Here is a 27,018-nt window from a genome sequence, read left to right as displayed (position 1 = left end):
AAGGATTTCATTCTCAGCAGATAACGACTCAATCGCTATCACAAACCCAGCTTGCTCTCGTCTAAAATTTCGAGCTTTAACCTTAAAGCGGAGGAGATAACGCCCCCTCCCTTTCTCCCCCCTCTTTGTGGAAGATAGCGAGGCTCAGATTTTGTGTTTTATTTCGCTTATTTCACCCCATAAGCAGAGATTCAGGTTTTAACCTCTTTGCCCCTCTAATAATTTATATCTGGAGATATCCTGCCCCATGACAACTGAAAGAAACATTTCGTTCTTAATTGGGACATTGTGGATGTTCTGGCGCCAGCTGGATACATTCAGCGTCCCCTCTGGTGCTGTCCACATGACACCGGCGGGTGAGGGGATTGCTAAACAGGCGGCCAATACTAATGTGACCAAATCCATGAAGTGCCCTAGAAACTGCCATCAAAGAGGGGCACAGGACGGGGCCTATAAAATGTGCCCTAAAGACTGCTCCGATTCCTTACACTTCTTAAGGGGACTGTCTCAGTGGGAGCGGCTGACCAACCAAGGTGTATGGGGGGTCCCAACTCTCCCCCGGCAGCAGACTTTCAGAGGAAAGAAGGATTGGGAATGTTGGATTTCAACATGTCTGTCCTTAGTTGATAAGTTGCCATCGGAGGTGTTTGGATGGGGTTTATTCCTTCTCCCCACTGGCAGCATATTTACCCTCAGCTGAGCTAAACATCTGTAAAGAGGGGGTCTGGAGGAATCCGCTACCTACGGCCATTACGGTAACACTGGAGCTGTACAACTACGGTAGTTGAGGTCCCCAGTGAGAAGCAATGTCCCAAATAAGTAATGTATCCCCTCAGACAGAAGGTGACAGGCCTTAAAGAGGACCTTTCACTGGTCCTGACATTGTAGGGCATGACCAACACATGTCCAAGCGATATATATTTTTTTCCAGATCGGATGCTCCGTTGGGGCGCTGTGCCCCTCGTTCTCTTTTGCCACCCTGTGTGCTAATTAATAGCATCAGTACAGGGAGGAGGAGACGGCCGTGTTCCTGAAGGGGCGTCGTCGTCTTCCCGGCTGTGACGCTCTCCACTGCGATCGGGCAGCTCACAGCCAGGGAGACGCCCCTTCAGGAACACGGCCGTCTCCTCCTCCCTGTACTGATGCTATTAATTAGCACACAGGGTGGCAAAAGAGAACGAGGGGCACAGCGCCCCAACGGAGCAGCTGATCTGATTTTTTTTTAGCGTGGAGACATCTGTTGGTCATACCCTACACTGCCAGGTACTAATACTGTAATGTCAGGACCAGTGAAAAGTCCTTTTTTTAAAGGGGTTGTCCCATGACAACAACCTATCGCCCCCATCCACAAGATAGGGGATAAGTATCTGATGACGAGGTCCGAGCGGTTGGGTCTGTGTTCCTCTGAATGGAGCAGCACACACACATGTATGCCCGGCGCTCCATTAAACAGTATGGGACTGGCAGAGATAGCAAAGCGCCTGTACTCTGCTACCTCTGGCATTCCAATAGAGTTGAATGGAGTGGCGGATGTGCATGGGGAGACATGGGTTCTGCCAACCATCCCCTATCCACAGAATGGGAGAGGTGGCTATGTTCTATTCATTGCCATCTCATAGATTCCTCGCTCTCTGACCAGTGTGCGCTCCCCGTTACCCACTCCTGTCTCATCTCGCCATGTCTTACCATGTCTGTCCGGTCTGGAGAAGATGCGGCACCGCTGAAGCTTCCTCTGTACGGCCCCCAAGAAAAGCCCTTAAGGATATTGCTCTCTGCTCGAACCAGACTGACTCCGTCAGGTGATGGGATCTCCAAAACCAACTCCTCTGTGGAGAGACGAGACACAGGTGACTGGGCTGGTACCAGACACAATCCTAGGATCGGTCATACCCATATAAACTTCTTCTGGAAGTCCTGGGCCTTGGCTGTAGCAGTCACCTGTATGCTAGCACAGTGCTGAAGGGACAACTGCTCCATACCAATATCATACAAATATAATACAAGGAAATACATGCACAGTAATGACCAGGAACCATATTCTCTTGCTGCAGAGCAGTGTGTGCCCCTATAACAACCAGATTGGGTGATTGTCATTATATGTTCCATTGCAATAGTAATGTGAATCCTTTGTTAACATAAGGTTAACATGAGAGCAACGAGGTCGGGGGCTCATGTCCAACTGATAAGGTTCCTGGCCTGACACTTTCCATGTCAAAACATCCATCTATCTTCTCTATATCAAACCCCACCAAGGAAAATACACAGAGCCGCTGATAAGGCGGCCGAGCAAGCTGGAGGACACGCTAACAAACAGGGCCGCGCACAGTAGCAACCGCAGCAGTTCGGTTCCCAGGCATCCCAGGTGCAGAAACCTCAGGCTGGATTGTCAGCTCTTCTGTAGAAAACTGCAGCTCTATAGAGAAAACAAGGCGGCATATTTGAAACCACCTGGTAGTAAAAACAGCTCCACCTATAGGAGGCCACAGAAATAACACTGTAGTATTAGATGATGCCGCAATCACTGGAAAAATCCAAACAAGTGACCAGGTGAACCAAAAGAAGATAAAAAATATAAAAAAATCTAACAATTTTATTTTTTATTCATAGCACTTACATTTTCGGCACCTCCTTGACCCCAATCTAAATTCCAAATTAACTTAGCTGTAGGTTTTTGGGGCGTGGGAGGAGACCTCAGGAAGCCCAAGCAACCCCAGAGAGAACTTAAAACTCCAAAAGGCTAACCACTGAGCCCCCGTGCCTTAATAAAATAACCTGTCTGTGGGAAAGCTGGGTGACAATCAGCATCGCACCCAGAGAGGTCGTCGCTCAGCTTTCCCAGACTCTGAAGACCTGTGGGAGACATTAACGTGGCCATATCGGTGGTGACACAGCTTTCCTGGAAACAGATTAAAGCTAAATGTTTTAGTGCAATATCCTAAGGCAGATATGTGGTTTCCAGGTAAATGGTCTCCATATAGGAGCTAGAACAGCGTACGTCACCTGTCCGCATCGTCTCCCATTAAGGCGGCGCTCGGTCACGCCATCAGTGCTAAATATGCTGTAACAGAGATTTCCGTGACAATGTCCCAGCTGGGCAACTACCTTGAGACTCCAGGTCGCCCGTGCTCCCGCAGGCGACCCCCGCACCTCCTCTCTCTTCGCGGCTATTTTGCTTTGAGCTTGGAAAGATAAACGCTCTTGCAGTCATTAATATTAAGAGCGCTCAGTGAGCTAGTGGTTAAAAATAATCTTTTTTCCCCCGATTATCACAAGAGGCAAAGTCCACTCTGAATCCTATCTCTGTATCAATAGTGTTGGTTCTCGGTGACTCCGAACCACGACAAATACAGTCCCCCGTAATCTAATCTCCCATCGCAGTCGAGCATCTGATTGGCCAGCGCCAGCCAGCTGCTCTGCCTATTATCAGACTATTTCCTATCACTGGGATCATTAGGTAAATGTTGCAGGTAACTGGGGCTGTTTGTTACTGATAAGTCACTGAAATGAAATAATAGGAGAGTCACACTATTAGCGGGTTTCCTGGGAGAGGCGGAAGGTCACTTTATGTAATGCTGACACTGTGCTTAGCGCTGGAGACTGAAGGCTACAAGACGCGCCGATCGATTAGGAGGCTGAGGCGCACCGATCGCGTCCTGCTTTAATAAGACAATGGGATTAACGTGTAAGACATGGATGTCAGTATTGACATGAAACCAAGTTACAAACAGGCTGCAGCGTTCACTCCTGCCAGTAGGGGGGGCACTGCACTATTGGTGTATGACAGCCCCTGAAGCACACCGCAGGTAGGTAGAATGGACTAATAGTAACGCTGTAATTAGAGGTCCCTTTTTACCAACCAAGTTGAAGGATGTGCATTTTTCAGATCTGCGGCATGCCCATTGTGGAGCAGAATTTTGCAGCAACCAGATTCCACCTTTCATGTTTTACAGCTCCTTTGGAAAATGAAAGGTGAAATCTGATTGGTTGCTATGGGCAATCAAACCGGTTCTACTTTACACTAGTTTGATAAATCACCCCCTACGTGTTTTATAGATCCCACGTTATGGCCAAACCCACGGTGGTGATCATACCTACCTGGTCTCCGCCTCTGGGTTCCAGCGACATTGCTGCCTCTTCAAGTTCCGTGTCTCCCGGTGTCGACATCCGTGTTGACACTGGCCATGTGACTGCTGCAGCCAATCACTGTCCGCTGCGGTGACTGTGGCACAGGACCCCGTGATTAGCTGCTGCAGTCAGGTGACCCATGTCAAAATGTATAATCGACACAGGGAGACCCAACGCCTGAAGAAGTGGGGGGTTTCTGTAAAAAAACATGATACAGGTGGAGAACCCCCTTTAAGGCTGGATTCAGAAGAATGATGTTAAGCTCGTCCATGTTCCGGATGAGACCACACACGGACAGCGTCCATGCACAGGCCATTTTCATTGCTGTGAATCGGCCCGTTGACTATAACCAGTCAGTGTGGAGTCCGGATGCTGTCCGTTCTACTTGTGAATATCACTAATGTGAATGAGCACTACAGTGGACTTTCCTACAGGATCCTTCTGCCGACATTTTAGACAGATATAACCTATTATGCAGTGCTGACCGCCACATCGCGTCTTTTCTGCAGCACTTTTTGTAAAATCGGATATCTGATTGAGTCCAGCAGATTAATGGTTAATTCCCAAGAGGTAAAGGCTCAGGCGATTCCCAGGAGGGTTGTATTCGGTGGCGCTCGCTCTGGAGTAGTTACGATGGTGTTCCCTATCAGGTAATTAACTGCCAGGTAGAGGGGGACAATGGAGGCAGGCAGAGGGCTAGCAGCCCAATTACACTTCCCGACAGACAGATGGAGCATGAAGGAAGAAGGGATTGCTGAGCTGGGGCGGCGCCAGGTAAAGGAGCAGCCGGGAAGGCTGGACATCTCTCTATTAGTATTTGTCACCACTCGGACCCCCAGTCACTAAGTGGATGGGCTGCACCCCAATACAGCTTCCTGGATGGTATGTAGATAGCCGACTAGCACAGAGCTGTATGGAGCCACAGTGCACAAGCTCCTCTTCACAATGGATGTGCTAGTGGGGGGCACATGGACTGGTGTCCCAGTGGTTGCCCCCCTCTATAGATCGTAAGGAAGGATAGCACCGTGTGTAATACGGCACAAGCAATGAATGGGATTGGCTAGATCCACAAGAAAACCTCTCACTATGGGGTAAAGAAGAATGACTGCTGTCCCCACACGTCTTCAGTCCAGATCTTAATGGATGATCTGCTGTGGGTGTGTGGGATACATTACAGGCTGGAAACCCTTGTGCATCCCATATCAGGTCCAAAACGTGTGAATGTGGCCCTACTATGTGAAAGCTCGCGGATGCAGAAAATTAATCAGGGGCTCCTAGGATGAAACCTTCAAGTTAGGGGTATCGGTGGTTGCTTTTGTGACCAGATCAGTTCATGAGATTCTCCTCCAGGATGGTGACGATGAGATCACTTAGGCCAAGAGCTTGGAGGCATCACAATGAGCCCCCTGGAGGGTCTTGTGTTTGGAGTCGTCCCCCCTTCAGCTCGGCTGTGATCACAAAGCTCGGGAATCACAATTCACATTTATTGATTTTTTTTTTGACACAGCACAAACTGAAATGTTTATCAGCGCTGAACTGTGACCTCCACTAATAGCTCAGAGATGTCCGCACCACGAGAAACGCGGCACAGATAGGACAACCGGATTACGTGGGGGGAGGGACAAAGAGCAAGGCAGAACATGCAGAAAGTAATGTGAGGTTTAGTTTTTATAACATAATGATATTAAAAGGGTCAGCATACCATTAAGGATCTCATGAGTGCTCCTGAAACACTCTGTGCCTCTGTATGCATTGGTTACAGGCTAATAGGAGGTCTTCTGGTGATTCTTCTCCTTCTAGGATCTTTATCAAACCCACTGGAAACTTTCCATAAAATGCTTCTCCTTTAAATGGCCATTGGCGATCGCTGTTCCATCATTTAAAGTGTTATTTTCTCTCTTTTTAGGCTCCTTCATGCACACCTCCTGCCCCTGCTTGTTGGTGCAGGAGGCAGAGTACATGGTTGGGGGGCCCCGGCCTTCTAAGGATAGCAGAGCCTCTATTCCCAGGAAACCGTGGCGGGAGAAGGAAGCAAGTGCAGAGCGATTAGCTCCGTGCCAGATATGATGAGCAGTCCTGATATCCTGTGCCGGAAAGGGGGAACCACATCTCTGATGTCACCCCAGCTGCTGATAGCCAGAGGATGACTGTGAAAAATGGGACTTCAGATTGTCAGAGGCGGCTGTCTGCAGAGTTCGGGGCACGCAGAGGTGCTGGGCATATTGGCCTGTAGGGGAGACATCAGCTACAACAGGGGACTTGGTCATATTCAGGAGAGTATGCAGCACTCAGGGGAGTCAAACAAAGCTATGGGATACAATGTATCCATGTTACTGTCTAACAGACCTACTAAAGCCATAAAGTAACATATAGGAATACTAGAGAGTCACAGAGGCTGCCGCAGGTCCAAGGCAGCTGAGGCACGCATCTTCTTGGGACCTCTGGGGGTCCCGGCAGCTGCAATTAAAAGGTCATTAAATATTTTGCTGGAACAACCGCTGGTAAGCTGCGAATACAGAAGACACAAGCTGGTCACAATGCCCGACACACCACAGCGACCAATGGTGGATGATCCTTCAGTAATGCACACATCTAACTGAATGTGTCTGGGGTCCATCCATACCCTCACTTACGGATTCTCAGTCACGCCATGACTTGTGCCCAGCTATGTCCAGTGCTAGTCCGCAGCATGGCTGAATAATCTGACATCCGGGTCAAATTAATTTCTGTGCTAATTTCCAGCTCTCTATTCTATAGGATCCACATAGATGCCATTTCTGCTCCCATAGGGACTTCTAAATGGCGATTCTGCATATAAATGCACTGATGCAAGGTATGTCACTCAGAAGTTTGTGGGAACAGAAATGGCGGCCATACTGGTCTGCACCCAGCTTTCCCAGAGACAGAACTAACATATAGCTGAAGAGAATATGCTGGCAGCCTCAAGGTCTTGCATGGAACCCAGTTACTTATTTTAATAGAGCTCCCAGACAATCATCTCCCTATAAGCGTATCCCTGTCTCTTTTTTGGGGTATGGAGTGTTAATCTAAAACAAATACTTCTATCTGCCGTCAAAGCAAGCTCTGTCCGATAAAGAGCAAATAACTTAAATTATTCTCCCCACCCACACATACCAAAAAAGTGACTTTATCAGCGGCATCTCTTCCCTCCCATGTCCATCAGAACATACTGTGCCTCGGTGGTGTGGAGTTCTGGTCCCACAGATAGCGAGACCTTGAGGTTTTTACCCAAACTCCAGGCGTTTGGAGATTAGGGAGGCAGGAGCACTGGGGGAGATAAAATTAACTGAAACCGGTTTTCATCACATTTTAATGAAAATGCTTTGAAATTAAAGTAAAACACGAAGGACTTTTTTCGCACATGACAGAAGGAGGCTGTGCGTTCAGAGGAGAGAGGGAAGGATCATGATGTAACACAAGAGAGATGGGGGGGGGGGGATCTGCGCAGGTTTGGGGGGACACGATGACCTAGCTCAAGGCCTCAGACAAAACAGAGAAGGGGATTCCATGTCCCTGTAGAGTAGCGCTGCCCAGCTTTACGTGCTCGCATTGAATGTACATCCACAGGCTGATGAACGGACCAACAGGAGGTCTTAACAAGAGCAGCATGGCCGCCCCCAGCAGCCCTAATTGGTAACAACTAGGCATCAGTATATCTGAAAATAACACCTTAAAGGGGATGATCACTGGCTGCAGCCCGGCTGCATTGTCTAGTGGAGCCTGAGAAACTCTGAAATGCACCTTGAAGCTAAGAAGAGGATCACACTGATGTAAAAGTGACAAGAAGAGCTGCAGTGTGAAGCATGGTGGCAGGCAAAAACAGCAAAGTAAGGAGGATTATAAACTACAAGGAATAGAACCGGCGGGAGAAAGAGATTATCAAGTAACCAACTGGAGAAAAGCCACTGCCAAAGGGGTCTCCGGCCTCTTGTCTGAACACCTACACGCTCAGCCGACAGCAGTGGAAGACTAAACAGCCCTTTAAGAAGAAAATGTCCTGTTTTCTGAATCTGCAGTTTATCAGAGGAAGACAACGTCAGGCGTAATAACTACGTCCGCCTCCTCAGGGTGACGGCCAACAGAAGCAGACCCCTCCGACATTAAAATCTAGTGTGTGGTCCAACCTGCAGGAGACTTGGTCTTGTCAGCCACTCATATGATGCTGTAACGGTTAACTACGAGTCATCAGGATAAACTCTATGAACTACGAGTAAAACGATTCAATAAATTTAATGGAAGCCTAAGAGGTAAAGCGCTAATCCTGGCGCTCTGGCATCACATACCGAGAGCATAAACATGGCCGAGTAATCTTCTGCAATCCGTCCTTCCTTGCCAATGGAGACCGGTCCTGATAACATCTCTGCCCCGTGTGCAGTAATGAAGTTTTAATTTTTATGCTTCCAAGCAAAATAACGTAAATCCCATAAAAAGGGACAAGACACGGTGTTAAAATTGATTTAATTAAAGCAACATTGAAAAGTGGAAGCCCTCATTAAATGCAGGGAAAGAGGAAATGTATCCACAGCGGAGGAAGAAGAACTGATACGAGGAAAGCATATCTATATGGAAACAATGGGGGCACCATCCAAACCAGTCCACCTCATTACGTAATAATGGCCTAAAGAGGAGCCGTCACCTCTCCTGACATTTGTTTCAATCAATTTTTTAATTGCCGACAAATCTCCTGGAGCATCTTTTCTCCGAATTCTGCACTGTGCTGTTCCTCTGTTATTCCTACAAGAAACCTGATTGCCTCCAGCAGTGATTGGCTGAGTGGTATTCCCCGCCCTCTCCCGCCATGTTAAGAACGGGAGCAGGAAGTGGATTGCAGCGGGACCCTACGTGTCTAATCTCCCTCGTTATGCCGCTTACCTTTATCCATACCTTTTATTACTCCTGATTCTAGGAAAGCTGGGTGTGATTGTGTTCATATTGGTTGTCACTCAGCTTTCTTAGACTCCGATAAAAGCTGACAGACTTTACAGGCAAGGAGGAATCAGGGATTTAGGGGCTGTGTGGCAAGCAGAGAAGTACACGTGGCGCCTGCGCTGTGAATCCCCATGAGCGCGCCTGTGTCTGCGGCTCCGGGGTTAAGGGTTGGAGTTTTCAGGGAACCGTTTACTCATCAATTTGTAAAAGCAAATTAACCAGCCCTCCGTCTGTAAATGTGAACTAGTTGAGGATTATAGATTATAGCTATCAGTTATTTGCATATCAGAATTTTAAGCAGTCAAACCCCTCCAGCAAACAAGGTCATTCTGAAGATAAAAATTCAGTTACGTTTTTTTAAAATTTCTTTTTTAATTCCCAGCCTCAACTTGTCTTGCTGAAAGTGACATTATAGAATTAACCCTGGAGGTGCCGGAAGATCAAGGCCTTCATCAGAGCAGAGAACACCTTCACAGACTCTGTGGGGGCAGATCAGAAAGGAGTCCTCGTGCCCCCTGCTCACTGACAACACATCCTTTTTCAGAGTTTTTTCCCCCCATTTATAACCGTTCTTTTCAACATTATTGAAACATTTTAATTAAACCAAATGTAAAAAGAAGTACATGCACTTTAGGTTTTGTATCTACTCACTAAATGAGAAGACTAAATGCTCCAAAAAGAAGACAAACTGGGGTCTCCAACCTGAAGTTCTCTAACCATTGCAAAAAAGGGGGCCAGGGCATGCTGGGAGTTGTAGTTTTGCAATAATTCTCTGTGCGGTTACTGTGTTCCTATTGCTGGGGTCCTAATAATATTGCAGGGAGAAGTGGAAGACAGAGCGAGGGCCTTACTGGTCCAGAGCAAAGAGCCTACAGCAGACAACCCCCAATGATATATTGCTGATATCAGGGCAGTATCACAAGGGCCCATTTTCGCTGCCATAACAATATGTCCATCAGCGCCTGTTCAGCTCCACTTATAGGGAGGAATGACTAAATGATCATTAATGTGGCTGACTGCGCCTATAGGGTGCTGCCCCTGCAGCAGATCTGGACCAAATCTCCCATCAGTGCGGCTGATGCAGGAATCGCAGTGGGTCTGCTGCTTTCCACCTTTGTATTTCCAAGGTTGAAAGCTGCGGGTAAAGCCTGGAGTATAAATTGACATTGAAAACCTGCAGCGTGCGGATGAGATTTCTGATATCTCCACTGTAAATGCTGCAGATTTTCCAGACACAATTCCAATGCAGAAAACCCACTTCATTTACGCCACACGTGGCCATCCCCATAGAGCTTCACATGGACAGAACTGCTACCCACAATGACGGTAACCCTCAGCCAGATAATGGCGATCACTGACCTGTGTACATGGGCCTCTGCTGGACTCATCTCATTCTGTATTATTCCAGTGGTCTGCAATACACGTCTTTCTGGGCATGCTGCCAGTTTGCAGGTCCTTGTATTAGACCAATGGATTCCCTGTGCCACTCTATCCACCTGCCATGTACTGAAGTCAGGGGGTCATGCTCCTGGTTTTTGAACGTATTACACAGCAGCTCGTACAAATGCCTATGGTGTTATACACAGGAGCTTTTTATACCGAGGTCACAATCCTCTCCTCTGATTAAGGTCATGTATTTGGGTGGCGTGGAGAACACTCCATCCTTACTAGATCCAGTCTATGACGTCCTGCGCTCCCTGCACCAAGCCAACTAAATCTGAACACATGCCCCCTGTTCACCCCCTGACTGAATGCCCCGATGCCAGTGCCCAGTGGGAGCAGTCAGGCTCAGGGGCCAGGGTTAGTTTTGGCTGATGGCGTACACCTCCGCCCCTGTAGGTTTTATTTCCTCCCAAAGATGGATTGGGGAACAACATCTTCATTCTTGGAGCTGGTTAAGACACTGGCACTGCCAGCCTGTTCTCGGCTGTATTAGTCTGTCAGATCGCTGAAAAAAAAAAGAGGCTTAATGGTAACAAGCGCAAAGTGAACTGGGTGGACGTCTACCATTGCCGACAGTCTGTGGAGGCTGTAACCCACATGGGAACAGGGAAACAAGAGTCATCTCTTCAACCATTTAGGCTCCAAGCTGGGAAGTGACCTGGGTCCAGCAGATGCAGCACTAGGGCAGCAAACCAAAGAGTGGTGGAAAGCCTAGCCCAGACTGCTTGGCCTTTATCTGTTACCGTGAAAAGTGAGACAACCATTATGGCCACGTTACTGCTACTATAGAAGTTGTCAGCTGACTCCTGAACACAGCGGAAGGAATGCATGGCTGCAATGTGTTAGATTTGCCATTCTGGAGCCTGGACGAGTTGGGTTGTCCTTAGCTATACAGGTTCAGGTTCCCATAATGTATGTAAGAGGTATTTCCTGCAAGGTTTAGCAGCTCCTGTATCCATCAACCATTAACATGAAGTGCCTCAGAGCCGTTTTTGGAATGGACGCTGGTATCGAATGGCTTCCTCTCCACAAATGTCACCTAAGTAGACGTCGTGTGAGCTCCCGGTCATGTTTTACAAGCTGTGCAATGCAAACAGCAGGGATCCCATGGCTGCTCCAGAGATGGAGAATACTATGGGACCGAGATAGCAATCTGAGCCTAAATTATTCACCAGAGCCTCAATGCGAAGCAGAAACGCCGGGCAGACAAAGGAGGGGGCAGGCGGCTAACAGAGCTGCAAAGGGGCTTTCTGTAAACTAATCTGCACTGACTGCATCACTGGCCTATAGCATCTGGGGAGGGAGGGGGGGGATAAACCAAACAGGAGTGCCTTGCATGTCCAAATAATAATCGCACTGTGTGAACACGAAAAGGACATATACAGTGAAGAGGGGACGCAGTGGCCTCCGGATGAACAGGAGGTGGCTCTCAGACTACCTGTCATACAAAGATAATTTAGCGAAACTGGAGTTACTAATCCTAGCTGTGCATTAATAGAGCACAACTGCATTGTAAAGCATGTGGGTGCAGAAATCAAGGCTCATGAATCAGAATGGTCGCAGTATGCTGACCTACGGAGTCACTGATCATAGCCCTGAACTAAGGGAGTAGTGTTAAATAAGCAGAACATCCCTTGTGCATGCACATTACGGTCTTTTCTTTATCCACCATATAGGCTTTATTACTGCAGCGTCTATGACCCAGCACCTCGCTAGATGGAGAAGCAGCAACACTCTGGGTCCTTGTCACCACACAGAATACGACTTCCATGGAAATAAAGTGTTGTGGCACCACGTAAGGCCCAGATGTGTGGCTGGATGCGGAGGACCATGTTCCGTGGTTTTGGCACGGTGGACACACTGCTCCTCTGTAGATGTGCAGTGGATGTGGGCGATATAATAAAGAATTACAGTGCGTCGCCTCCATTTCCGTCTCTGGTCGGTTCACCAGTGCTGTCCCTGATAAGTGCATAGAAAGCCGATCAGTCGGGAATGTGTGAGCGAAGTCCCCTATCACCATTTCATCGCAGGCGCTGCATCTACTCCCAGCCACATAAAAATTAATAACACTCCAATTACCGGAACAGAGCGAGGCGGAAGGCACGCGATAGAGAAAGATCGCATACATGGAACAAATACATTAAAATAGGGAAAAAATAAACAGGTTAGACGGGCAGCGGAGGAATGCAGATGGCACAGGAGGGTTAGGGGGCACCACATTGGGAGGAGCCCCAGTATATACAGAGTGACAGGAAAGTAATGGGTTCTGTATGGACTTCTTTGCATACAGGCCGCATATCCACTGCCCAAATGGCTGATAACAGAGAACAATAGATTGCGTTCATCGGTCATATCCACAGCGGGAAATACTGGATCGCAGAGAACAGCAGACAGTATCCGCCTGTCATACAGCTAGAAATGGCAGTATGCTGCAGATTTGGTGCCCCCTTAAGAAGTAACCCTGTGCTCAAAGATGGTTTCCATTCAAGCTGTGAACCGGCACTCCCATCACGCGCCCCAGTGCACATCAGAAATATATAATGTCCCTCACCGGCCCCGGCTCCGATCGGTGCACTGTTTCTATGCTACGGTTTTTCAACAGACATTTAACTAAGAATTTCTTGGCTGCTACCTGGCACAGCTCATGCCCACAGACTGCCCGTAACCAAAGCAGAGCCAGAAGCTGCACGTCGGCCTCATCACACAAACACAATCCAGGTTTTAGAATGGTGTTTGACCTGTGAAGATTAACTCTATACTTGCCATGGTCCAGATTGGGATGCCAACTATAGGTCTGTCCACAAGGGGTGGAAACTGCTGTGGATTTCACCCTGTGCACTGCAAATGATGGGGCCCTCGCTTTGAATGATTTCAGTGCGTGACTCTCCGGGGCCAATCACAGCAGGTGAGCCGGGCATCAATAATGTGGGGTCCTGATTGGTAATGAATGCGCCTTCCTGCAGGTAACTATCACAAGATGTGTTTACCTGGGTGTGTAGTCCTGCGATATGTTCCAGTATCTGAACTGGATGCTTTAACACCGAAAGTGCCAGTGGAAATGTACCACACAGCATCTCTCATCAGCAATTAATCAAGGCAGGCGATTAGCTAATCTCGTGAACTTTGCATGCGTCAGTTTAGTCATCGGTTGGGTGCAGAGGGGTGCTGCGTGGTGTGACACGTCAGGTAACAATCCAAACAACCACTGAATGTACAAATATTATATGCACCGAGGGACCCCCCTTATAATAAAGAAAGTCCTCTGGAGTTCCACAGGAATTCTTCATTTCTGAATATCAGTATGGTCTGTAAAGTAATCATGGGGGGCCATCTCCCAGCCTCCTGAATGGTCAATGCGCTAACAGTACATCTCCTATGTCATTGCCATTCAGGAGCCTGGGAAAGAAGAGTTCTAATTGTGAGAGATACAGGTTGTCATACAGAAACTAATATATCGAATAATAGATCATATGATCAGTGTAGGGGGTGTAAGAATGGTTGGTGCAACTTACGGACACTGCAGAAATGGGACAGAAAATCAGCTCCGTAGAGTTCGGTGTAGATGCAGGACTTCCTCATGCAGAATGGAGAATAGGTGTGTAGACCTGGCGTGGAGGTGGATAGGTAACATGGACATGAAGCCCATACTTCGTGTATTAGGAGTTTGTCTGTTGGTGTTCCAATACAATATACCTTTATTGTGGGTGCTGTGCCCGTTTCAACGCCAGGGTGGGGGGGGGGGATGCTTTAAGGGTGGGGTAGTTACTGCTAATAATAAAATATGGATGAATGGGCCTTGACTTGTAACTTGTACTATTACTTCTGGAAAATGTCTAGATACATGTCTACAGGTCCAAATAGATTCCTTGTACCCATTATTGGATCTGCTGCTGATATTCCATGTTTATTTAGTATAAATGGAAAATCATTAATAAAAATGATCTGATAAAAAAAAAGAAAGAAAAATCGGCTCCGTTCATCTGAATGTGTTTTTTTTGGCAGAGAGCACATGGATTTCTGCAAGGCCTCATTCAAATGAACTGACTTTCAGTTGTAGAAACTTCTGTGAAGACGCCCTCACCCAGAAACACCATGACACATGGGCTGCGGGTGAACCTTACAATCCCGTCCAGTTGTTTTTTCTGAGCGCGTGCTCGCACCTATGGTCCGAGTCTCAGGGCTTCATCTGCCTGCGTACGTGCCACCTATTTCCTATCTGACACTCCACTTCCTGTTTATGTTATCTTGCAGAATTCCAGAGCAGCTCCGTCACTCCACGGACAGTTCCGCTACCAGAATCCCCGCACGGTCACTTCAGTGCATGCATCTCAAAAAAGGGTGAGTGAGGCCATATGTCTTGGCGGAGTGATCTTGACCACAGAGTAATTAAAGGGGAACTCCAGCTCTGTAATCCTTAGTTACTGGAGAGTGAATTACTAATAGACTTTGTATTTCAATTCTTCCCCATTTAACTGCTGAATTTTCGCAACAGTGTACCATGACCAGATCCTTTATGAACAGGAACCACAGTGACACATACCTGGACCGTTCCACCTCAGGGGCTCCTCCATGTTTTCCATACTGGATGGGGACTCAGGGGCTTTGTAAGTCGGGCTGTCTTCACACGCTGGAGACTGGAGCACTGCACCCAGAAAAGAAAAACAAAAACGGTGTCTCATTTATGCTGAAGCATGGACAGATCCATCCTTGCCAGGTGAAGGTTACCATTACCATTATAATTTTGACATTTTTTCTTGCAGATCTGCTAGGATGACATTCCAAACATTCAGAAAATTGGTGGCTAAAGACAATGTAAATGTAATATTATATATTAGTCCTTTTCAAGGACTAAAACTCTATATAGGGTTCTGACCAACAACTGGAGTGGACCACAGAATACCTTGGGGCCCCCAGCACTTCTGAGTACAGAAGAGAGATGGTGGCCATTCCTCAGGTGGCGTATATGTATTGGTAATTCATCATGATAATAATACTAATTATTAATAAATGTTGGCCTGACCCACAGGAGCTACAAATATTATTTTCTTTCCATGTCCGTTCTTTTTCGGACCGTATACAGGACCATTCATTTCAATAGGTCCGCAAAAAAAAAAAAAAACATGGAAGTTACTTCGTGTGCATTCTGAATGTCCGTATTTCCGTTCCGCAAAAATAAAAATAAAAAATAGAACATGTCCTATTATTGTCCGTATTACGGACAAGGATAGTACTGGTCCTTTAGGGGCCAGCTTTTCCATTCCGCAAAATACGGAATGCACACGGACAGTCATCCGTATTTTGTGGAGATCCGTTTTTTTCAGACCGCAAAATACATACGGTCTTGTGCACAGCATGAGCTGATCAATAGCTTTTCAGGACAGATTTGTTGAACAGATGCCATTATAGCGTACTGGAGGCAGATATCACCGTCGGCCATCCAACCCAGCTTTTATTTAATGTTTTTGGCAGAAGCTTTTCCCCGCTTAAATGGAGGCCAAAAAAACCACCAATGTGAACACAACCCTAGGCATCACCATCCCAATCTGCTCATCGGCTTCCAACCTTCCCATCAAGCTCCATGGCAGCTCGGAGGTTAACAGGAAGCAAGGCCTGGGCTTTTCACTCGCCCTATTCCTAGCAACTGTGCTGATAATATTTCTCCCCATTAACAGCAGTTAAAGATGGCGTGATAAGCCTATCTGCATATGACAGTCCTGCTGATTACTGCACAAAGTGCATGTTTGCATATTGTCCTGCAATGATAACCACAACAGTTGAGATCGATAATGCCCATAAAAGCTGACGTCAGAATTATTAATAGCTGCCCTGGAGCACGATTACCATCAGATCGATGGGCATTAAGACCGCACCCCAACACGGGAAGCAGCGGCTCACTCCCGCTGTAAAGGGATCTAATCGCTATCGGTTTTTCCACTGATGGAGATAATTTCTCACTCCTTGCAGTGCACTCATAGACGGCAGGTATGTCAGCCATGATCAGTTCCATGGGACCTCAGGCGACGTGCTGTTAGTCCGGTGCCCTATAATCTAAAATTCCTGTTATTATATCAGGATGTGCTGCGTTGAAGGAAATAGGGCTGCATTTTTACTGGATGTTACAAAATGCTCCTTATGGGGGTTACGTTTTTACTAGACTCCCATCAGATAGTGGCCAGCTGGGTGTTCACGTTTACCACCAGAATGTCCATGAAGTTACAGTGTGAGCCGACCATGGTGACCACTACTAAGGGCAGCCATTACACTGCCTAAGAAGGGGTCGGCAATGACAGACTCTATTAACTTCTATGGTGGTTCTGGGAAACAGGTCAGCAAGTGGGAATTGTAGTTTAACCACAGCTGGAGTGCCAGAGGTTGCTGTTCTTTGGCCTAAGCCAATCAGCTTGTCCCTGAAGGGCATATACAGCTCAATCATTAGACGGAGTGTCATTCTTCACTGTAATTCAGGAATTCTATTCATGAACCTAGAAGATCTGGATGAACTGTGCTACGGATACCTCACAAGTAGGGAAAAGCTAGAGTACAGAATTATCTCTGGCGATACATAGTCACTGCATTGGACACAAGTAATACATGGACAGACTGGGTCCACCAGAGCGGCTCTCTGTTCCGCCTCATAAAGGTTTATAGAACGTGATCGGATCATCAATGAACAGCAATGCTCAGTAGCAGAGGAAAGGGTTATGGTCCATTATCCTGTTATCAGCACCTGCCAAGTCACTGGGAGAGTTTCACAGAATTGGACAGAGCCTGTGTGATGTGGAGCTACCTGGGTGCGTCCCTTATCCGTCGAAATCAGCGATACTGTCAGGTGAACTCACTGCGACTCCGGGTTAGACAGGAGGAGATCAGAGACATTTTCCCGGGATAGGAACAGGCAAATGTTTCCCACCCTGAATCCCCTCTATTCTCCATAGTGTAAACCTAAAATAATCTATCAGTAGTAATAAGTCAGAACAACTGGACTGGAGAATTCTGAGAAAGCCAGTGGGATGACCAGTGAAACGTCTACAAGAATACACCAGGACCTTCCCAGACATACCCCAATAATCTACTGCTGTGGTCGGAGGAGTGTCTGGATGCCAAATATCAAAACAAAAGAAGCTATTTGAGAGACCCCTAGCTGATGGGCTGATTGTTGGATCACCCTGGCGTTACATTACAGGAGCCCATTCAATGTGAGAGGCTCTGCTTGTAGTGGGTTTGTGCTCTAATAGAGGGGCTCCTGCTATTAACCACATGTGCCTGTGTAAGGAGCGATCCATCGAGGATGACACATTTCAGCATGTCACAGTCAAGGTATCTCATCATTAAGAGACTAGTTATGTGTCAATACAGCCCCGATCTGTGCAAATATGGCTTGTGCAAAAATTCTGTACACAAATGGAAAATCCCCAGGAGCGTGCAAGCTACTTCAGTTACCTGGGACACCTGAGGGGGAAGATTCCTCCGCCAGCTCACACACATTCGGCACTGGGTCTGGTTCTTCCATCGCTTGGTCCAATGACTGCGGCACCGGGCTGCATTGCTCTCCTGGTAGTAAAGATGAATAGGTCATGACGGGGGCAAAGGAAACAAGGGGCTTCTAGATCGGCAGTTGTAATATAGCCTTTACTAAGGATCTCTGTAGAGTCAACCACAAATATGGCAAAAGATATGATACTGTGTCAGCTACAGAGCCATGGCCCTTCATTAAAAGGGGAAGTGGTGCAACATGTTAATAACTATGATAAATTGATAAGCAAAATATAATACATAAAATATACATTATGAGACTGGGAATATTAGGGAAATAACATAACAGTGAAACAGGTGCACATACAACATACTGGGACTCACCTTCTGCGCAGTCGCTGTTCGATGCACTGGAAGAACTGCAGTCCGCTGATTCTTCTGGGTCTGAATTGGTTCCATCTTTTTCAGAAAGGGCAAACTCTGCTTGTAAGTTTTCATCTGTCTCTTCCATGTCGCCAAGAGAACCTTTAAAAAAAATAATTAAGCATGATCAGTTTGCACAACATATTAATAAAGCCAGGTTATATCCCTATAGCTGGAAACCAGACAAGTCACACTTGTACAAAATAACCTGTCGTCATGACACCAGCTAGGAGGATGCCACGGTACCAGCTAGGAGGATGCCACGGTACCAGGCACCAGCTAGGAGGATGCCACGGTACCAGCTAGGAGGATGCCACGGTACCAGGCACCAGCTAGGAGGATGCCACGGTACCAGGCACCAGCTAGGAGGATGCCACAGTACCAGCTAGGAGGATGCCACGGTACCAGGCACCAGCTAGGAGGATGCCACGGTACCAGGCACCAGCTAGGAGGATGCCACGGTACCAGGCACCAGCTAGGAGGATGCCACGGTACCAGGCACCAGCTAGGAAGATGCCACGGTACCAGGCACCAGCTAGGAAGATGCCACGGTACCAGGCACCAGCTAGGAAGATGCCACGGTACCAGGCACCAGCTAGGAAGATGCCACGGTACCAGGCACCAGCTAGGAAGATGCCACGGTACCAGGGACCAGCTAGGAAGATGCCACGGTACCAGGCACGAGCTAGGAAGATGCCACGGTACCAGGCACCAGCTATGAAGATGCCACGGTACCAGGCACCAGCTATGAGGATGCCACGGTACCAGGCACCAGCTATGAGGATGCCACGGTACCAGGCACCAGCTATGAGGATGCCACGGTACCAGGCACCAGCTATGAGGATGCCACGGTACCAGGCACCAGCTATGAAGATGTTACGGAACAAGAGACACATACAATGAGGAGCCTATGACACAAGACACACTAGTTATGAGAATTTCTTCAGACATTGGTAATAGGATATTAAACAAAAATACCCACTCAAACTACTCTGAAAGCAAACAGCAGGCAGACTTCAAGGCCTGGACACAAGCAGACTGATTTTCCCCGCTTGTAAATTACTTTTCATTATGCACGTCATTGTGAAACACGGATCAAGTGTCACATTTAGCATTTGCTTAATCTACTGTATTCTATGGGCTGTCGGTTCGACAAGGATCAATCTCCATTCCATGACAATGATCTCCTGGCCTTCAGTAATGTCAAAGCCTAAATTATGACCCAAATTCTCCTTGGAGACAGCCGCACATGGCGCTGATGGAAGTTGAAGAGTTTTGGGATGAGATGGAGCGCGGCGCTCAGACCTCAGAGGCTCCCTGACTGCAGGCATGTATATTTACGCAGAGAGAACAAAGGCTCCATAATCTATACATAGCGCACAACAATGAGCGTGGAGAAAGCCACTGCCAGACCCTGCACAGGCAATTTTTCTAATTCTGCTAATTTCAGTTCCAGCACAATTAAAGTCTGCACTGATAATGCTGAGAAACAATCAGCAGCTAACAAATCGCTTTTCTCCTCTTGTAAATGTAACGTCGTTAAGCTAATTTCTTCGTTCACGGCTGCACGGCTCCTGGGTGTCTGATAAACTTAACCCCTGGCTGCCTGGTCACGTGGCCTGCCTTTTCTTGCCAGGCAGTGAGGAGGCTTCGGTCTTTGGTGGAGAGGATAGAATGGAACTGCGAGCGGCAGAGGCCATGAATCAAGACGAATTCTTTACGGCGTGATATTAACTCTGCGCATCCCAGTACTAAGACCAAGGGATCATATCACACATGCCACAGTGTTACAGGTACCAGCGTTCAATGATGGATACCACAAGATACGGTATATAAGGTATGGCAGGTAAGCACATGTAGGCTTATGGGTTTACAAAAAATCCTGAAGAATTAGACAGATTTCCATGGGTCGGAAGCAGCCATTTTGGAACCGCAGACCTTTGACAAGAATAGTACATTTATAACTATGAGCATGGGGTAGAGCTGCAACCTGCCACTATTCTACAAATCTATGGGCCACACGGTCCGTGCTACACTTTAGGAGTTGGGTTTCTCCAGCTATGCCATAGAGGCCACTGTGATGGCAGGAAAGGACAAGGTTGGCTACACAAAGATTTTCTAAAATCTTGATATCACAAAACCTCCAACCGACATGCAGTCATCACCTGTTCATATACTGTCCAACAAGACGCCCAATCCGGCATGCATGGCCAGTCTTAACTCTATATGTAAAAGAAAGACTTTATGCTGCCAAGGATGGGTTAATTAACATTTTATAAAAGCAATATTTTCACACCCAATCTAGATTCCTGCCCATGAGACAGCGTGCATGAGAAGTGCCCTCAGAGGCTAATGGAAGAGCCCCGGTTAGGGAACAAAGGATCTTTTGAGCAAACTTTAAATTCTCTCCCGATAATGATCTGAGATCAAACGCCTGCCGTTCAGGCCCAAGATCAATGCAATGAATTTAGTCTTCTGGCAGACATGAAAAAAAAAATATTAAAATAAAAAGGGAAAATGTTGATATCTGACCCAAATTTCATCCCGTTCCCTTTTCAAGCTGCCTGCTGTTGTCTCAACGTTCTAAGACAAAATACTGCAGCCCAGTGTGAGACCAAGCGGTGGAAAACCTTCATTTCAATAGCAAAGAGCAATACTATCAATGTCCCAAAGAGCTTACTATCTGATCGATGCTGCCCCCGCACTGACACCTGTTGGCCATTCCCTAACCATGGCATGGTGTTGACCAAGCTTTTAAACACCCTAGGGCACCCTGTTAGAGGATGCACTGACCAAGCTGGAGCACATATGGATGTAGTCCAAGTACCACAGCGGTTTAATGCCGGATTTTGGTCGGGAGGAGGTATACGTGATGTTCAAAAAGATTTGTGTCTTTTGTGAGCTTTAGGACCGGTGACAGAGAATCTGCTTATAATGAGATTATTGGCAGCTCTTGCATAGCAATTCAGCATACAGTATCCCTATCGCAGCATAAACAGATTGGGGGCAATGTGCCTACTGCAGTCATGCCCAAAGACCTCATTTGGGATCATAGCGCCCAACTCTATTTTGTAATCCTTTAAAGTAAAACAAGCCCCCCCCCCCAGATATTATCAGGTTGTAGTTGCCCGAGCCATCGGCCACTCTTTGTGCCCATTCTCCATAAACAAAAACTGGGCTAAAAGCCATTACTGCTGCCAATGTGAAGCAAGTTGCCAGTGCTAGGATTGGTTGGGGGAAGAAATGCCTGCATGTTCACTTCACTGGGATATCTGGCACTTATCACCTCTCGCAGGCATCCTCCGACAGACTGATCTGTCTATTCTTCATTAAGCAAATGCGCTGGGAAGGGAATGAGCACATAATAGCCATTTGATTTGCTGAGAGATATTTTGCATATTGGTTTGTCGCTGATAGTGGAATTTCATCAGCGTCCTTTTTCATGCTTTAAAAATGGAATTACTCGGCCGGCCACTGAAATGTAGGGGGGGGGGGGGGGGGGGGGGCAAACCGTTACACAAAATCCCTTGCTATTATTATATTATAATAAGGGAGGGGAAAATATGTTCCCCCTCCACAGGCTTCTGTAGTGATGGCATCCCCAGAATGATGACTGACAAAACCCAATTAACTCCTGATATTCACATTATAGTGCAGGAATTATTTCCATGATTTTTTAATGATCAGCTATACGGCTCATACACATTTTTGAGGGCCAAAAATTATGTATCCGCAAAACACCGACCGTGTGCCTACCGCATTTTGCAGAACGGAACGTTTGGCCCATAATAGAACTGTCCTATCCTTATCTGGATTGGATGAAGTCCAAAAATACACCCATATTTTCATGCATTAGACAGGAAAATATAGAACTATGGATCAAAGTCCCATGGAATATTTGAGAAAACTTGAATTTCTATAAAGTAAGATAAAGAGAAAGGAGACAATCACATCGCCCCTCGCATCGCCTCGAGTCATCCTGGACTGTGAATGGTGATCCTGAGCCAGAATTATGGTCTCCAGTTGTAGCTAATGTCCAATTGTTTATACACAATTCCTAACTAGTGTAAACAATAAATTGTTACATTTGATGCACCGCAGGATGTCATACTTTGCAATACCAGGCTTTAATGGGAGCAGCGCTGCAGTAACCAGCTCTGTCCATAGCACGGTGGATGGCGCTACTACAGTACGGCTGATTGGAGGGGGTGCGGGGTGTCAGACTCCACTGATCAGATAGTGAAGCCCTATCTGGAGCATAGGAGGCTGGAATCACGTGCAGTTTATGATTTCTTTTTTGTTTTTGCCAAACCCAGAAGTGGATCCAGCAGAAGCAATAAAGTCCTGCAGTGTGACTATTGCACCAGAAGAGCTGAAGTATCAGATGCTGGATTAAAGGATTATTATAGGCAGGACACTGAGTCAATAGACACATTAAGACTGACACCAGTCATCTGATCAGCTCAAATGATCCCCTCGTCAGGCTGGTAATTCCAAGCACTTTCTGCTGCTCATTCACTGGATTGAGATCTAATTTATCCCTAAATCCCATCGCCATCCGACAGCACTGCAGGCCGGGGAGCGATGGTGAGCGCCCTGCCTCTCACCAGCTACTGTCAACTGTAATTCCCAGCACGCTCTGGTAACTGCAGTTTCACAGTAGCTGGTGGGTGTAAATCTGGTTACCCAGCTTTCCTAACCTCCTGACTGGGATGAATGCCTGGCATTGACAGCGGGGCAGATATGCTTGTTTCTAGGAGTCCTAGAAAGTTGGGGGGTGACCTTTGTTTAAAGAAGACCTGTAATAAATAATAGATTTCCACATTAAAGGACTATTCTAGAGCATCTTTTATATAGAACTCTTTGTTGTGCCATTACTCCATTATTCCTACTAGAAGTTTATGAATGAATTGCCAACTTTTTGTTAGGGGGTGTTTTCCTGCACAGTGTGCCACTATCCAATCAGTGTGGCCAGAGTCGGGGGTCGTGCACATTAACGTTGTTTGGGACCGGATCCACGCAGCATTCACTGCTCCGTTCCGTGGCACTGCAAAAAAAAAAGATCAAAAATAGGCATTTCTATCATGGGCCGCCTGTTCCGTAAATTGTGGAACGCACAAGAGCGGCACCCATGTTTTGCAGATCTGCAATTTGCATACTGCTAAACACGGCACGCTCGTGTGCATGAGCCCTCAGACTGTGCAGCGACACCCCCTTACTGGTAACATCCAGTTGGCAATTCATTCATAAACTTCAGATGGGAATAATAGAGGAATGGCATACCACAGCTATATGAAAAGAGTCGCCAGCATGGTTATTTAATATGGAATCCAAATATTTACTAAAACAGACACGTCAAGAGGGGTGGAGGCCACCATGATTGTCACCCAGTGGGTTGGTTGTTGACGAGTTAAAACTGATCACCTTGGCGGGAATTTTTTCTTTATCGGGACTGAATGGTAGGAGGTTAGGGCAGGGTAGAGGAGACGATCGGAACAAAGGATCGGGGGGAAGCTACGGTTCAAAGGAGAAAAGGATTCCAAGTGATTGTCTGAGCTCTTCACTCAAATTAAAGGCCGCATTAGCTTCTTTCAACAGTGAAATAATAAACCGTTTCTGAAATGCTCCTCGTTCATCCACTAAATTAAAAAAAAAAAAAAAAAAAAGTGGTTTAAAGAGAAAGAATTTCAGGCTGGCAAGTGAAAGACCACGCCGTATCAGAACTCAGGCATGCAGACAAGAGCAGGCCGATAAGGAAAAACGATAACAGAAAATAGTAACACATCCAAACTTTCCCACCAGCCTGGAGATCATGGGAGAAGGATAGCACTGTCCCCTACCTTCCACACAGCGGTCTACTGGAGCCCTCCTGTGCCGCACACATACACGGCCACTTAACCCTTGGGAGTCCTGCACAGGGAGGTCACTAACCAACGCTGCACTTACAATTCTGGTCTACTAGAAAGATCCGGCGAATTGGCTGCACAATCACATTCTAGATTCAGGACCATGATGCTTTAGGGCAGGCACCACATCAAAATGCAAGATCCGTCTTCCTCTTGTGTGGAGTGACAAAGGGAACCACAGTTGTGCCACTTCTTGCTCAGGGGTGGGGCCGTCACAGTTATATCCTCCCAGGCAGAACCAGCTCACTTCCTTATTTGTCTCCAAAATGACACCGGCTACTGGAAGACAACCTTAGGATCTTCAAGAAATAACTTTCCAGACAATGGACCCGAATGACTCCATCTGCAAAGCCTTATCCTCAGTGCGCTGGTGGGCCATGCAGCAAGAGGTCAACCTGTGCATCATCAGGTATTCCACTCCTCAGAGGAGGCCACTGACTCATTAAACCAAAGGCCTTTAAATAGGTTAAAGATTGGAGGATGTTACTGCAGTGGATGGAGAAATATGGAAAAGAACGGACAGCAGGTGGCGCTACACAGATACACTGTATTGAATAAATTAATTACATGCAAAAATATTCAGATCCAGGTGACGATTTAAAAAATGTAGAACGTCGCTTGTGGGACAACAAAAAAACAACAACACCTAGGCAAAATGGACACGTGCCATGTGCCTACAAGAAGGGTCCCTTTTAAAATGACAGTTCACAGTGCAATTATAGTGAATCTGTCTGGCTGCTGGAGGCCCTGCTCCTTTGCCCCATCCACTTTTTTTTTAAAGTGCTGAGCGTTGTGTAAAATTGTGACTTTTTGACACCAGTTTTCTGCAGCAAAAAGAATACGTTTTCACCTTTCATTTGTCTTGAGGTAGTTTAGAACATGTAAGCTGAATTCTGATTGGTTGCCATGTGAAGCGCGGAAACGAGGAGCAATAGCAAACAATCTGAATGTGTGAATTTCTGAGAAACAAAAACATTTTATTCTTATCTCCAAATCTCCAGGTTGCAGAAGAAACACAGCGATAGTTAATGAATTTACCACAGTTGAATAGATCGCAGTCTCTCTTTCGTTGTTCATTTCCGAAATTATAAAAAAATTAAAATATTCTGTCTGCATTTATATATACAGCAGGTAATATCAGAAAAAACGTTATACTCTAATGATACAAATCGCCCTCTCAGTTGATAAACCATTGTTTGTGGCCTCAATATAAAGACAAACATGGCCGACTTTGCCTTTCGATGTGTTTTGCACGCTTGATATACTAAAGGCCCATGGGCAGACGAGGATCGTTCCTGATCATCGCCCCGTGTAAACATGTCCGCCTGTCATAATGAAGGAGCTTGCCTGCTGTTGATCAGATCTCGGTAGGACATCGGCTGGTGTACACAGGGGCGTGCTGCTGGCCAGATGTAACCTGTAGGTGAACGAACAATCACCTTGACGAGTCACAGCCAGGACAAAGGGACAACATGTAAAAGGCCAAATCTGGAGCTTATCAGAAAGACAGATAGTGCAGCATCAGATGAGGAAGGAAGAGTGGAGGAAGATATTCCCAGTGCACTCAGCATTTCCTGCCCTCCATCTACCACAGCGGAGATAATCTGGGCCGCAGACCCAGTGGTGGCGCTTACAACAACAGATAACCAGTTACACTGGAAAAACTCCCAATTATCACCGAATACATCATTTTTTAATGTCTCCAAAGTTTACTGGATCTTTAGTTGTTGTCACTACAACTCTCAGCAGGAAGTGAAAACCGCATATTGTTATAAGCAGCTGGGAGTTGCAGTCTATAAGCAGCCAGTGAGCCACAGGGTTCAGATCACAGATCTACAGTACTTTTTGTCCATAAAAATAGTAAGAGATCAAGCTGGCAGTTTAGGGAGCGTGCACACTCAGGGGACGCATCCTTTCTGCTGCAGCCCTCTCACAGCTCGGGGGGGGGGGTAGTGTCCTTTCTATGCAGTTCCCTCCCTATCACAGGAGGGGGGGGGGGGGTTCTTTCTATGCAGTTCCCTCCCTATCACAGGAGGGGGGGGGGGTCCTTTCTATGCAGTTCCCTCCCCATCACAGGGGGGGGGGGGGGTCCTTTGTGCTGCAGCTCTCTCACAGCTCGGGGAAGGGGGGGGGGGGTGTCCTTTCTATGCAGTTCCCTCCCTATCACAGGGGGGGGGGGGGGTCCTTTGTGCTGCAGCACTCTCACAGCTCAGGGGGTGTGTCCTTTCTTTGCAGTTCCCTCCCTATCAAGAGGGTGGGGGGGATGTCCTTTGTGCTGCAGCCGTTTCCCTTTCACAGCTCAGGGGAGGTGTCCTTTCTATTGCAGTTCCCTCCCTATCACGGGGGAAGGGGGGTCCTTTGTGCTGCATCCCTCTCACAGCTCGGGGGGGGGGGGGGGGTGTCCTTTCTATTGCAGTTCCCTCCCTATCACGGGGGGGGGGGGGTCCTTTGTGCTGCAGCTGTTTCCTTTTCACAGCTCAGGGGGTGTGTCCTCTTTTGGAGCTCTCTCTCAAAGCTCAGGCATTGTGTCTTTACTGCTGCATGTATAGCCCTACAACAGTACAAGGGGCATGTCCTTTCTGCTGCAGCTAACTCCCTGTAACTGTAGATATGTAGAATGTGCATCCACCTTCACCTACTGAGATGGAATAATGAAAAGAACAAGCAGCAGGTGGCGCTATACATTTTATAGAATATT

The 27,018-nt window shown here is 47.1% G+C and overlaps 1 protein-coding gene across 7 annotated transcripts in view; it reads right to left on the bottom strand.

Moving 5' to 3' along the window:
- ZFPM1 (zinc finger protein, FOG family member 1) overlaps positions 1–27,018 on the bottom strand; it is an 87,517-nt gene that overhangs the window by 15,254 nt on the left and 45,245 nt on the right. For 5 of the 7 annotated variants that reach the window (XM_040409302.1, XM_040409304.1, XM_040409303.1 and 2 more), the window contains exons 2-5: positions 18,376–18,516; positions 17,959–18,069; positions 15,059–15,160; positions 1,687–1,826 (exon numbers count right to left, since the gene is read on the bottom strand). In XM_040409302.1, coding sequence (XP_040265236.1) covers positions 1,687–1,826; positions 15,059–15,160; positions 17,959–18,069; positions 18,376–18,516 — 494 coding nt within the window. Of the gene's footprint in view, positions 1–1,686; positions 1,827–3,102; positions 3,343–7,260; positions 7,288–15,058; positions 15,161–17,958; positions 18,070–18,375; positions 18,517–27,018 lie in introns of those variants that run through there. The other 2 variants (XM_040409309.1, XM_040409308.1) reach the window with 2 other exon arrangements.

The sequence above is a fragment of the Bufo bufo genome, chromosome 10 (assembly GCF_905171765.1).
Source record: "Bufo bufo chromosome 10, aBufBuf1.1, whole genome shotgun sequence".
NCBI classification, from domain to species: domain Eukaryota; kingdom Metazoa; phylum Chordata; class Amphibia; order Anura; family Bufonidae; genus Bufo; species Bufo bufo.
The sequence above is the reverse complement of the archived record's forward strand: the minus strand, read 5'-3'. Positions and strand labels throughout refer to the sequence as shown.